This window comes from Schistocerca cancellata, chromosome 10 (assembly GCF_023864275.1).
Source record: "Schistocerca cancellata isolate TAMUIC-IGC-003103 chromosome 10, iqSchCanc2.1, whole genome shotgun sequence".
Lineage (NCBI taxonomy): Eukaryota > Metazoa > Arthropoda > Insecta > Orthoptera > Acrididae > Schistocerca > Schistocerca cancellata.
This window is the reverse complement of record NC_064635.1, coordinates 218,080,586-218,094,275: the sequence shown is the minus strand read 5'-3', so window position 1 is coordinate 218,094,275 and position 13,690 is coordinate 218,080,586. Positions and strand designations below refer to the sequence as shown.

The following is a 13,690-nucleotide window of genomic DNA, read 5'->3' as shown; positions in this document are numbered from 1 at the left end:
CTATCCTGTGCAAGCTTCTTCATCTCACAGTACCTACTGCAACCTACATCCTTCTGAATCTCCTTAGTGTATTCATCTCTTGGTCTCCCTCTACGATTTTTACCCTCCACGCTGACCTCCAGTACTAAATTGGTGATCCCTTGATGCCTCAGAACATGTCCTACCAACCGATCCCTTCTTCTGGTCAAGTTGTGCCACAAACTTCTCTTCTCCCCAATCCTATTCAATATCTCCTCATTAATTATGTGATTTACCCATCTAATCTTCTTCTGTAGCACCACATTTCGAAAGCTTCTATTCTCTTCTTGTCCAAACTATTTATCGTCCATGTTTCACTTCCATACATGGCTACACTCCATTCAAATACTTTCAGAAACAACTTCCTGAGACTTAAATCTATACTCGATGTTAACAAATTTCTCTTCTTCAGAAACGCTTTCCTTGCCATTGCCAGTCTACATTTTATATCCTCTCTACTTCGACCATCATCTGTTATTTTGCTCCCCAAATAGCAAAACTCCTTTACTACTTTAAGTGTCTCATTTCCTAATCTAATTCCCTCAGCATCACCCGATTTAATTCGACTACATTCCATTATCCTCGTTTTGCTTTTGTTGATGTTCATCCTATATTCTCCTTTCACGACGCTATCCAGTCCGTTCAACTGCTCTTCCAAGACCTTTGCTGCCTCTGACAGAATTACAATGCCATCAGCGAACCTCAAAGTTTTTATTTTTTCTCCATACCTACTCCGAACTTTTCTTTCGTTTCCTTTATTGCTTGCTCAATATACAGATTGAATAGCATTGGGGAGAGGCTACAACCTTGTCTCACTCCCTTCCCAAGCACTGCTTCCCTTTCATGTCCCTCGACTCTTATAACTGCCATCTGTTTTCTGTACAAATTGTAAATAGCCTTTTGCTCCCTGTGTTTTACCCCTGCCACCCTCAGAATTTGAAAGAGAGCATTCCAGTCAACATTGTCAAAAGTTTTCTCTAGGTCTACAAATGCTTGAAATGTAGGTTTGCCTTCCTTAATGTTTCTTCTAAGATAAGTCGTAGGGTCAGTATTGCCTCACGTGTTCCAACATTTCTATGGAATCCAAACTGATCTTCCCCGAGGTCGGCTTCTAGCAGTTTTTCCATTCGTCTGCAAAGAATTCGCGTTAGTATTTTGCAGCTGTGACTTACTAAACTGATAGTTCGGTAATTTTCACATCTGTCAACACCTGGTTTCTTTGGGATTGGAATTATTATATTCTTCTTGAAGTCTGAGGGTATTTCACCTGTTTCATATATCTTGCTCACCAGATGGTAGAGTTTTTTCAGTACTGGCTCTCCCAAGGCCGTCAGTAGTTCCAATGGAATGTTGTCTACTCCGGGGGCCTTATGTCGACTCAGGTCTTTCAGTGCTCTGTCAAACTCTTCACGCAGTATCGTATTTCCCATTTCATCTTCATCTACATCCTCTTCCATTTCCATAATGTTGTCCTCAAGTACATCGCCCTTGTATAGACCCTCTATAAACTCCTTCCACCTTTCTGCTTTCCCTTCTTTGCTTAGAACTGTGTTTCCATCTGAGCTCTTGATTTTCATACAAGTGGTTCTCTTATCTCCAAAGGTCTCTTTAATTTTCCTGTAGGCAGTATCTATCTTACCCCTAGTGAGATAAGCCTCTACATCCTTACATTTGTCCTCTAGCCGTCCCTGCTTAGCCATTTTGCACTTCCTGTCGATCTTATTTTTGAGACGTTTGTATTCCTTTTTGCCTTCTCCATTTACTGCGTTTTTATATTTTCTCCTTTCATCAATTAAATTCAATATTTCTTCTGTTACCCCGCGGATTTCTACTAGCCCTCGTCTTTTTACCTACTTGCTCCTCTACTGCCTTCACCACTTCATCCCTCAAAGCTACCCATTCTTCTTCTACTGTATTTCTTTCCCTCATTCCTGTCAATTGTTCCCTTATGCTCTCCCTGAAACTCTGTACAACCTCTGGTTCTTTCAGTTTATCCAGGTCCCATACCCTGAAGTTCCCACCTTTTTACAGTTTCTTCAGTTTTAATCTACACAATCTACACAATCTACACAACCAATAGGTTGTGGTCAGAGTCCACATCTGCCCCTGGAAATGTCTTACAATTTAAAACCTGGTTCCTAAATCTCTGTCTTACCATTATATAATCTATCTGATGCCTCCTAGTATCTCCAGGATTTTTCCATGTATACAACCTTCTTTCATGATTCTTGTACCAAGTGTTAGCTATGATTAAGTTATGCTCTGTGCAAAATTCTACCAGACTGCTTCCTCTTTCATTTCTCTCCCCCAATCCATATTCACCCACTATGTTTCCTTGTCTCCCTTTTCCTACTCTGGAATTCCAGTCACCCATGACTACTAAATTTTCGTCACCCTTCACTATCTGAATAATTTCTTTTATCCTATCATACATTTCTTCAATTTCTTCGTCATCTGCAGAGCTATTTGGCATATAAACTTGTACTACTGTAGTAGGTGTGGGCTTCGTATCTATCTTGGCCACAATAATGCGTTCACTATGCTGTTTGTAGTAGCTTACCCGCATTCATATTTTCCTATTCATTATTAAACCTACTCCTGCATTACCCCTATTTGATTTTGTGTTTATAACCCTGTAGTCACCTGACCAAAAGTCTTGTTCCTCCTGCCACCGAACTTCACTAATTCCCACTATATCTAACTTTAACCTATCCATTTCCCTTTTTAAATTTTCTAACCTACCTGCCCGATTAAGTGATCTGACATTCCATGCTCCGATCCGTAGAACGCCAGTTTTCTTTCTCCTGATAATGACATCCTCTTGAGTATTCCCCGCCCGGAGATCCGAATGGGGGACTATTTTACCTCCGGAATATTTTACCCAAGAGGACGCCATCATAATTTAATCATACAGTAAATCATACAGTAAATCTACGTTAAGTGGATGTTATTCCCATTAACACCATGTTCTTCAGTCGCAGTAATGTATTCTTGATGCGCTACAAAGTAAAATAATTTTTTTAAAATTACCCAAGTGTGATACTGCCCATGTCGATTAGACATCTTTGTGGTATTATCTTTGAGATTACAATACTTTGATTACTCAAGTTATGCCCTAATAAAATGGTCAGTTACTTCTTGTTGTGCATGATGATAACTACAGATGCAGGGCAATCCTTACATGCTTTGCTATTGTTGAAGAGCTTCGTAATTAATGTGATTTTACGTTTCTGCGTGAGTGGTATGTAATTTGTAAGTTTCCATAGATAACGATTTTATATTATCACTGTCCATATGATGCTTTGTATTTCAAGCTTCTGTAGCCACTTTTGTTTTCTTAGCATTGATATGAGAACTGGACGATGGTCTTAGACGAAAACTGTTATTCTGTTAATTGTTCTAGTGCTGATTTGTGTCATGAGTTGCCTGTTCCCTAATCTGGACGTTCTGTTTACATAAGTCAGTCTAAGTTCCCTAATCTGGATGTGCTATTTCTATAAGTCAGACTAATTAATTGTCTTTTTCAAAAAATTTTTAGGGGTGAGTCAATATTAGTTCTTTATTGGTCAGTCAAATTTCACTCCAGTTCTTACAATTTTGTCAATATGTAATATGGTTGTTTAACTGAAATCCGCTATAACTAGACATTCTTGCATAAATTTTATGTTTGCAACACCAGTCGATAATAGTAACATTTTGTTCTTTCACTACTTTATCATATCTCCCAGCACTGCATTTCTTTAACCGCCATTACAGTCATGGTCATATTTCATGTTTCATGAACTTCTAGAGACTCATCAGCCGGGATGTTTCAAACTATTAGTCTCCCAGTTTTCTGCCTGAATGTAAATATGAGGAGTTCCGCTTGGGTCACAGTGATTTTTATCATTTCCATTATGAAACAGATTATCTTGAGTTTCACTGAAACCCATTTTGTGACCTACCTTTTTCATGATGCCTCCTTTTCTGCTTGTAATGTGCTAATAGTCATATAATTTTCCACCCTGATTCCACAGTTTTTATTGGAAGAATATTTACCAGGTACAGATTCCCTTCATTATGAAATCTATTATTTTCTTCTCACCCGTTTGGATGCATCATCTCACAGACTCGTTTTTTTATTAGTCTTGATTTTTCGGTTTCTTTTATTGTCACTACAAACTTTTCTGAACAAAAACCCCATATTCCGTTATCTAAATTTTCCACACACTCTTTATTATTTCTGTTACTGATTAAAGACCTATTGAGTGCCAAAAAATTGATTAAAATGGAGCTCTGTATCAGCAACCTGACTGCTCCAGCTATTTGCATTACGACTGTCTACATGATTAACTTCCACTGCTTCATCTGTAATTTCGATATTAACCATTCTGCCAGTTTCTTCATCACAATTAGCATTGTATTTATCTTAATTATCAATTTCATCATCAGTCTTATTACAATTGAATGGTTAAATGTCTTTACCCCCTGTACATGATCATCAAACCCATCAGTTACATCATTGGAAATAGCAACGTTTCACTCGTGCTTTCTCAATAATAACTAAGTTATCTATACCTCATTTATCATTGTTGTTATTATTTGTCATTTCCTCTTTGTTTGAAATTTCATTTCCCAACAGGCTATGGGCATTTGAGAGCATCTCTGCAGCCCACTCTTATGTGAAATTTCTTTAATATTTAGGTTTTCTGTTGTCAGATTAAAATGCATTGCTTTCCGTTTGTAGGCTCCCATTTTGTTCTAGATATACAAGTCTGATTTTCTTTCCTCTATACTTGGATCACGTAATTACTGCCCATATCTCGCTACATATTTCTTCCTCCAAACTAACAACCACAAGTTTCACTGAACATTTCCCTCCTTATCTGGTCGCTATTATCTTATGATCCATTATTTCTCTCTAATGGCCTACCTTTATCTTAAAATTCTCTCTTCCTATTCCTATTTCTCTCATTTACATAAATATCATTTATGATTTCAAAATCCCTGACAATCATTCTTGAGGTATCCTACTTCTTTCTTTCCCTGATTTTACCATTATAATTTCTATCCCATATCGATGTTCATAACTGTCAACTGCACCATGATTAAATTTCTGACTCTCATTTGTCTCTAAGATTGTCCAGCTTGTCAACATAGCTTAGAAAATATTCATTTGGGACTTCTGGCTCATGAAGTATCCCTCATGACCCTATTCCTGGAAGTCTTGTTTTTAGGAAATTTGTTTGAGTCAACTCACCAAATATCTCACCAAATGTATTGTTCTTTTATGCCATTTCTCAAAAAGTTCTGTTGTACTCTCATTTCCCTCTATATAGTCAAACCCACTCAAAAACTCGCTTCTGATTCTGAGAAAAATTTGTTTGGAACACATTTTTGAAACACATAACAATATAGAACATAAGAGAACAGACATTCTGACTCAATTATGAAAGTACATACTTGTCAAAACCATTTCGCAAATTTAATTTTACCATATCAGTCACTAAAGAAAGTTTTGTCACAAGAGTTTTATGCAAAGTCGATAGGATGTAATTTACACCCCTAGGAAATTTTATTAGAGGTGTGTTACGCCAAATACCACCACAGTTATTAACAAAATGCTTTGTAGGGAGATTTTCTTGTAATTCAACAAGCTTCCAAATAATGTGTCTCACACTGCTTTTGTATGCATCTACCTCATTAGCAACTATTCATTCTTCATCCACTGTTTCACTATTAATAACAGAAATCAAGAAGTTACAACCTCTCTTCAAGATTCGGTTTAGTCCTAGTCATTTCTGGTTTCAAAAGTTAATTATCTGGCATTATGACAGTTTTAAGTATTTCAAAATTATTCAAAGTCTTTTTTCATCTAATAGTAAGATTTGATTCTACATTTGCAATGTTAGATTGAACTACATCATCTACAGCATTTGCCTGCTTCTGTAGGGTATTTTGATCTATTAATTTTGTCATAGACTCCAACCATCTGGATATTCTTATTTACCAGCTCACTTGTGAAAGTGTGCCGTCATGTTCACACTTTAATAGGCATTTTGAATCCTCAATACTGTTATTTAACCATCTGATTAATTTTTTTTCCCCACTACTTGATGATCCAGTTTACATATACTACTTTTTATATGGAATATAAGACTGCCAAGCTACCTCTTCATAATCTGCATCTCCCTCAGCAAGTGTTCCATCCAAGAATTGTTCTGTAAAAGTTAACTCCTGAGATTTTGTTCATAACCTTAACTTTTCCTCCAAGGGTGTTCGAATTTCGCTCTTGTTTAATCGTATTGCTACATCTTTTCACATCACAAAAAATACCATGTTCAAAGACTTACACTCAATGCTCAAATCTCACTAAAATAACAAAAACACTACTTATCTATTGTCTCAGTTGTTGTTGAAGTCCAATTCTATATCAGTAATTACATTTTAAAATTATTACCACTGCAGTATGAAGCCCTTTATAAGTGTACGCTGCTTCCATTTCAATTACAGACTAGTTTCAAATAATGTTCTTCATATAATTCTTGTTTTAAACTGTAACATTATTCTTTAAAATGTCAGTTTATTATTACAGGTATCCGATGACTTACAGCATCTGCAGTGCTTTAGTTGCTACTAGTTCATTTATAAAATTAAATATTATAGCTGCATGTTATGACCCTTTTGAATAATTAATTTAAAGCTGATAAAACACAATTTGAGTTGGGTAGCATCAAGGTAAAAGTTATAACAATTATTTTTAGTTTCTGTTCAGTCATCAATAAAGCAAAGGTGTAAGACTTCACTATTTTCCACCCTTGTTGTTGTGTTAAACATTTTTAGGGCTTTCCAATGAAATATGAACACACCATTTCAAATTTTTACTTCATTGTATTAAATTCATGGTAATTTTTCCAAATATAAAACCTACAGAAGATAACATAAGATTGGTCTCATATGTATGTGTACAGACTTTGTGGGCTGAGATGCATGACTATCTAAATTGTCTTCACAATAAAAATAAATTTATTAACTGTCAGAATTACAGTGTTAACAAGATACAATGGCTGAAATAATTTTTAGTTCAGTTATATCGCACTGTGGCAAACATGACAAAATGTAAACACTGACTGATCAGTCAGAACAATAAAGTGTTTGAGAGTTACATTTAAAATTTGTAAAACTAGAAGTTGTAACAAAACGTTAACATTAAGTTATACTTAATCAAATAATTTAATTTTTCCAGTTTTACTAACATTTACAGTGTATTACATCAATGTATATATTCTAGTAGTGTGCTTGTTGTTATCAGAAAAATGTTTAAACAGTATGTACTACAGTATTTACATTTGTGAATGCTTGGATATTTACATATAATTTACTTGGAGTGCTTAAGATAATTGAATAGACTAAATTTGAGTTTTATAGAGGAAACAGAATGTCGATATGATGATTTACTGAAAATATTACATACACTAATTTTTAACACTTGTCATCAGGGATATAAAGAGATGAGTCCAAATGTTAGATCGAATCCTCACAAATGCAGTGAATATTGAGCAGTTGAAGTAAGTGGAGTAATACTACCTGCTCCATTCACGACCATCACCTACCGCCCTGCAGATGGTCAAAAACCGACCAAAACCGGTAACCACAAAAATAAAGGTTTCTTGTTGTCGACACTGTTTATGTTCATTTTAAAGTACTAAAAATATAGAAAGAAAAATACTACTGTTGTCCACGAGAAATTTTCTGAAAAAGTAGTGAAGAGTGTTACAGTATGCTCTTACAACCTCCATTGGAAGTCGGGCAGTGCCTACACTATTGTGTTTGTGCATTATTTCTGGTGCATTCCAATTCTGTCACGATTCATGAAACTCATTGTTCATAAAATAGTAGAGTTAAAAACCTGCAACTATCATTATATTGTATAGAATTTGGTCTGACTTTCAGTATAATGTTTCACTGAAAGAAAATTTCCTCTTCCACAAGGTGTATGCAATCTTATAAATCAAAATTTGTAATTTATTGCCTTTATACCATACCATACGGTTTTCATCATCATTCCAGTTTACTGTCCGAAATCTTCACTATCCTAAAACAGGAATACCACTGGCATAAACAACAACATGGTCAGTTAATCCTGCTGCACCCATCAGCTGTAACAAGGGTTCCATGATCAAGTTCCCATACAGAACGCTGAAGGTTAGCCTTCGAATTTTTTTCGTTATTGTGGCACATGAACTACAACATTAATGGCGTTAACTTGCTTCCACACTTCCATATGCATAGCGACCAGCTGTGGAGAAACAAACACATAGTTCACCAGAATAACTGCATCAGAGTCGACTTCTGTATACATGCAGTCAGCAATGGCCGCTGAGGTCGATGTGTGCTGAAGCAACATAGTGTGAGGTTTGCTATTTAGGAATGAAACTTGTCAGTGCCACTGCACTTCACTGAAAATCTATTAAACTGTTCGTTTCACTGTGTTTATTATGTGGTTGATCGATGTTGATACTGAATTTGTATTTCTCTCTTAGTCGTTTCTTTTGAATGTTCACCCTAGCTTACCACGTGTTGGCTGCTCTCACACTCACATTTTTCAGCTTATTTAGAAAGTAAATATTATGAACTTAAGGGCAGCATCTTTGTTCTTTTGTCTGTCGTATGTTGAATTGATTAGATTCGATGTACTTTTCGTTCGATAGATTCATAATCAGGAGATCCTCATGAAGTTAGAACACATCAGGAAAGAATAATACATTATTAATATGAATATGAGATGCGATAATGACTGTTACACAGGCCCCAACCGAAATTGTCCTAATGGATTGGGAGTAAATTAAAAATTCTTAAACACACTTTCACTTGGAAAGTAATAACAGACTTGTCAGACACACATACATTTGCAGCAGCATGCGATTATACGATAATTTTAAGCTATTGTAACCACAAATCATCAAAGTGGAAAAAATTGTTTGTAACATTTGCTTACATTGATTATATTAGTGCACTGAAAATCAACAGTGGCTAGATGTTACGAAATATTAAGTCTATTTATAATATAAACAAATCAGTCACTTCACCTAAGATGTTCATCATTGCAGTAGAATGACTAAGCCCCAAACAATTCGTCTTAAACCAAACATAATTAGTAGTTAAAGTCTATATAGCTGCTGACAAGTTATTAAAATGTGTGTTCTGTATAATGTTAATTTTTCTGTACCAAACTACTGATGTTAAATCCTTACAAGAGTATTCTCTCTTACCAAGTGCATAAACTGATCTTTTGGTATGAAAAACTGTGCTATGTGTGCTTTAATAATGTTCATTTTTCTGTATAAAACTACTGATGTTAAATCTTTAGAAGAGTATTCTTTTTTCTCTTACGAATTGCATAAACTGATCACTTGATATGAAAAAGTATATGTTATTTATGACTAATTTTATTAACGAATATACACATTTTGAAGCAATAGTTAGTATCTGCACTTGGTTGGACAGGTCTGTGTAGGAAATTCTTAGCTGGCAGAATTAATAATTCATATCACATGTTTTTGGACACAGAAAAATTATGCCTGGTGTGTCAAGTTACCCAACAAAGATACTGGATTACGTTAGGCAATGAAATTAAGCAAATTGCAGAACCTTTTTTTATTTTTATATCATTTACGTGTGACAACATCTGCATCGGAAATAAAAATTTGCAAAGGTGCTTCAAGAGTTTCATGTTATATTCCTCGCCGTTAAACTTATTATTAAGCTTCTGTCTCAATAATTTAACACTGTAGATCTCTACTCTTGTCATGTCCTCATATTTTAGGAGTTTACAGGGATAATGCACAATATCTGAGCAGTGTGTAGTATTTTTTTTTTTCGAAGTTTCTTATAAGGAATTGGCTAGAAGATATTTATTAATAACTGTGAACATTTCATTAACCGATTGGCAATTTACTGATATGTGTGTATGAACTGGAAACAAAACAAATTTGGCATATGGGAATGTCACTGATGGCAGTTCGTTGACACACGCAAGAAAAAGTTACGGTGGCATGTAATAAATTCGCAGTTCTATCATGCCTGATAGCTTAATACTCGAGTCATTCCTAATGACAAACTGCGTTTCATGTCAGAGAGATATAATACCAACCATTTTCCAATAATTCCTGTCACTCAAAAATATTTTAATTTACTTACAAGCTTATTGTAATTTCCTTTGCCAAATGCCCTTGAAAGACCATAAAATTTACCAGTAGCCAATAGTTTATTCACCACTGAATTAAGTAAGGTCTCGCTAAATGCCTACACACTAAGTGGTTATAATTAAACTACAGCTATTCACAGAGGTCCAGTGTGGGCTGTAATTAGCACATGGCAGTGAAACATGGTAGATACTATAATGCATTAATGGAGAACCCATTTATCCTGGATAAAAATTAGTTCCAGTTTCGGCTACCAGGTGAACATCAGGTGCTGTGAATGCAATAAAAACTTATAGAAATGTTTCCATGTGTAATGTATTAGGAATGGAACGTGGACTCAAAAGGTCAAACAAGTGAGAAAGGCCAAATGTTGATATTATTTTTAACCACCGCTTACAAAATTTGTTCATTACGAGCACCAGGAACGACAACGAGATGCTGCATCCATAAAACAACATGATCCTGTATACTGGCGTTCAGGACAGGCAGAGACTGAATCTGTCCCTAGCAATAACGATCTTTTAGATATCCTCAGAGTTAAAAATCTTATGGATCCATATCAGGTGATTTTGTAGGTTACATATCAGGAAAAATTCTGGAGATAACACATTTGTCGAAGGTTGCATTGAGCAGATATTTCACTGGCGAGCGGAATGAGGTGTTGCCCCATCTTGTATGGCTGCTTGGAGAATTGGGTGGGGGCAGGGGAGGGGGACTAAATAGCGAGGTCGTCGGTCCCATTAGATTAAGGAAGAATGGGGAAGGAAATCGGCCGTGCCCTTTCGAAGCAACCATCCCAGCATTTGCCTGAAGCGAAGTAGGGAAATTATGGAAGACCTATATCAGTATGGCCAGACGCAGGTTTCAACCATCGTCCTCCCAAATGCGAGACCATTGTGCTAACACTGTGCCACGTCGCTCCATGGTTTTGCAAGCAAACAGGGTGTCCACACAGTTGTGCTCTTTCAAAGCAACAGTGACATGCTGTACAATAAGGTTTCCAAAACTTGCAGACGTCGTTGTTCATCTGACAGACCCTCTGGGTGTATTGTCTTCAAAGAAGAATGGGCCGAGGATAAAGTTGCTTGTGAACCCATGCCATACAGTCACATATGGCTAGTACAATGGCTACTCATGCAAAACACCCAATTTAACGGTACCCCAAATTGGGAAGTGTAAAATCTGCCTCGTCATTCCATAGAGTATTTCCTGTCAACATGTCACGAACTTCGTTCCATGCCAGAAAGCAAAGAGCCAATTTAGAATGTTGCTGCAGATAATGCGGTTCCAGTTACTACACAGTCTGTATCGCAAAACTTTCCATACTGTTGACCAGAGTACATGCTGTACGTTCAGTTACAGCAACAGCAACCTCGTCAATAACTTCCACCAGGAAAGGACACGTTCATTTCTCAGATGCCATACCAAGTTCACCTGTCTTTTAGTATTACGGTATCGTCGTCATTAAACCATTTAATGACATTGGGCGGCTCCTCAGATCTTTCAGTCAGTGATACACTCTCAATGTAGCACAGTAATTGCTGTTGTTCACATAAAACAGTTTCACTCAAAGAACATGGATTCTCTTCTCGATAGTCGTACTGTCCACTCACCAACCATGGCTTGTCAAATGAGACCGTGGGTGTCATACCGTCATAAAAACCGTGTACAGTGCCAGATTTGCATGTGGTTGTCGAAACTGGAACATTGTTTTCCAGCGAAATCGGTTCCGCGTTTACACGTTAGTTTATCTACCAAGTCTCGCTGCCACACGATAATCACAGACCACACTACACCTCCATGAGTAGCTACATTTTAATTATAACCCTCTGGCACTCATTTTCTTGTTTAGCGAGCGAGAAGGACCTTGACGATCATACGCCTACTATCTAACAATATCTAACAAATCTCCCCCCCCCCCCCCCCCCCGGCCAGCAGATCCTGTCATGTGCACCTTCCATCCAGTTTCCTGAGAATCTAATCTACTGTGGGTCTCCGTGTAGCATATCGTTCCGTATTGTTCCTAATCTCTGCAAAGGTCTCCTTCTCTCTGGCCTTGCTACCACCATTATTCTGAAACAGAACCATTAGCCACCCTCACAATATCTTCAGCCTATTGTAGTAGCTCAATTTTTACTTTCTGTACTACATTAAACGAGTTAATCTTATCGTATATTTCTTCATTCTTCAGTCTCTTCTAACCTGTTTCTTCCTACCCTTGCCCAAAAATCTTTGTCATTTTCTTTCAAATACAATGTGTAAATATCCATAATCTATTTTGTAATCATTTTGTAATCCTAACTGAGTCATAGACAATATATTATTTGTAGTCAGGTTGATAAGATACAGCGTCTATACTAAGTTTTCCACAAATTTCGAAAATGCTAACAACAGTGATTTTGTGCAGGAATTTGAGTGCTATTCTTCATTTCCTTACGTAATGGCTTACCTTCAGCATATTTAAACCATTTCTGAAATATTCCACAGATGACTCACTCATTACACAAATAACATATTGTGTTACTAAACTCAGAAGAACATTGTTAAGTTAACGTTTTTGATATTGTATTGTGTTTGTGGATGTCTTTGGATACACGAAAAGGCTCCTGATACAGTTTTACTAGAGAGTAGTTGTGTTTTCTTCTGTTCGGTAATGTCTGTGGCACTGATTACCATGAGCTATCGGTAAAAATTATTTACATCGCCTGTCTGCTTTGCAATTGAAAATAGATTAATTCTTGCAGCTTTGACAAGTTCATCATTCGCCTGGGAACCGTTCATCGGACTAAGAACGAGACCACAGCCTGGGTCATTGCCGCCCACTGGTCTGTAGCCCACCCGGACTACGATACGGAAGCCTATATGAGTCACAACGTGGCTGTAGTATTCCTGCCCAAGAAAGCTCCTCTCAGCAGTAAGTAGTAGAACAGCGCTCTTACTTCATAGAGAGAGCGACATACATACAGATATATACATAAGTAAATTGACAGACAGAAAGCGACAGAGACAGTAGTGATTAACGAAAGTCATCTGCGAAAGTCTGGCAAAGGAGTGTGTGCGGTCTGAAACCTATAGTTTCTTTTTACACAATTCAGTCACATTAATGTGGCCATCACCTATGTTCAACGTCAGTACAATAATCAGTCACAGGTGGCAGGTGGCAGCATTAACAGTGGAGGGCATATAAAAATTGTTGGGTGGGGGAGAGGGATTGAAAAAAGTGCAGGTGTCATAATGGGGAAACGGATCGATTTGCCTGACATCCAAAAGGACTTGATCATTGCTTTTTGGGACAAGAGTGGAAGCGCTTCCCAAACGGCTAGTTTTGTTAACTGTCCACATGCCGCCATTGTTAAAGTACAACATGCATGGCTTAATGGCGCTATCCAAAACTGGTGGTAAGGCATCTGCTGTGCACCATGGACCATATATGAACGATGACTGCGGCAAATAGATGTGCATGTGTTGAGCAACTGGCCACCCAGATA

The 13,690-nt window shown here is 37.0% G+C and overlaps 1 protein-coding gene across 1 annotated transcript in view; it reads left to right on the top strand.

The window, feature by feature from the left end:
- Positions 1-13,690, top strand: part of LOC126106278 (trypsin 3A1-like) — a 112,123-nt gene that overhangs the window by 63,363 nt on the left and 35,070 nt on the right. The window contains exon 4 of the mRNA XM_049912500.1: positions 12,947-13,116. Coding sequence (XP_049768457.1) covers positions 12,947-13,116 — 170 coding nt within the window. The remainder of the gene's footprint in view (positions 1-12,946; positions 13,117-13,690) is intronic.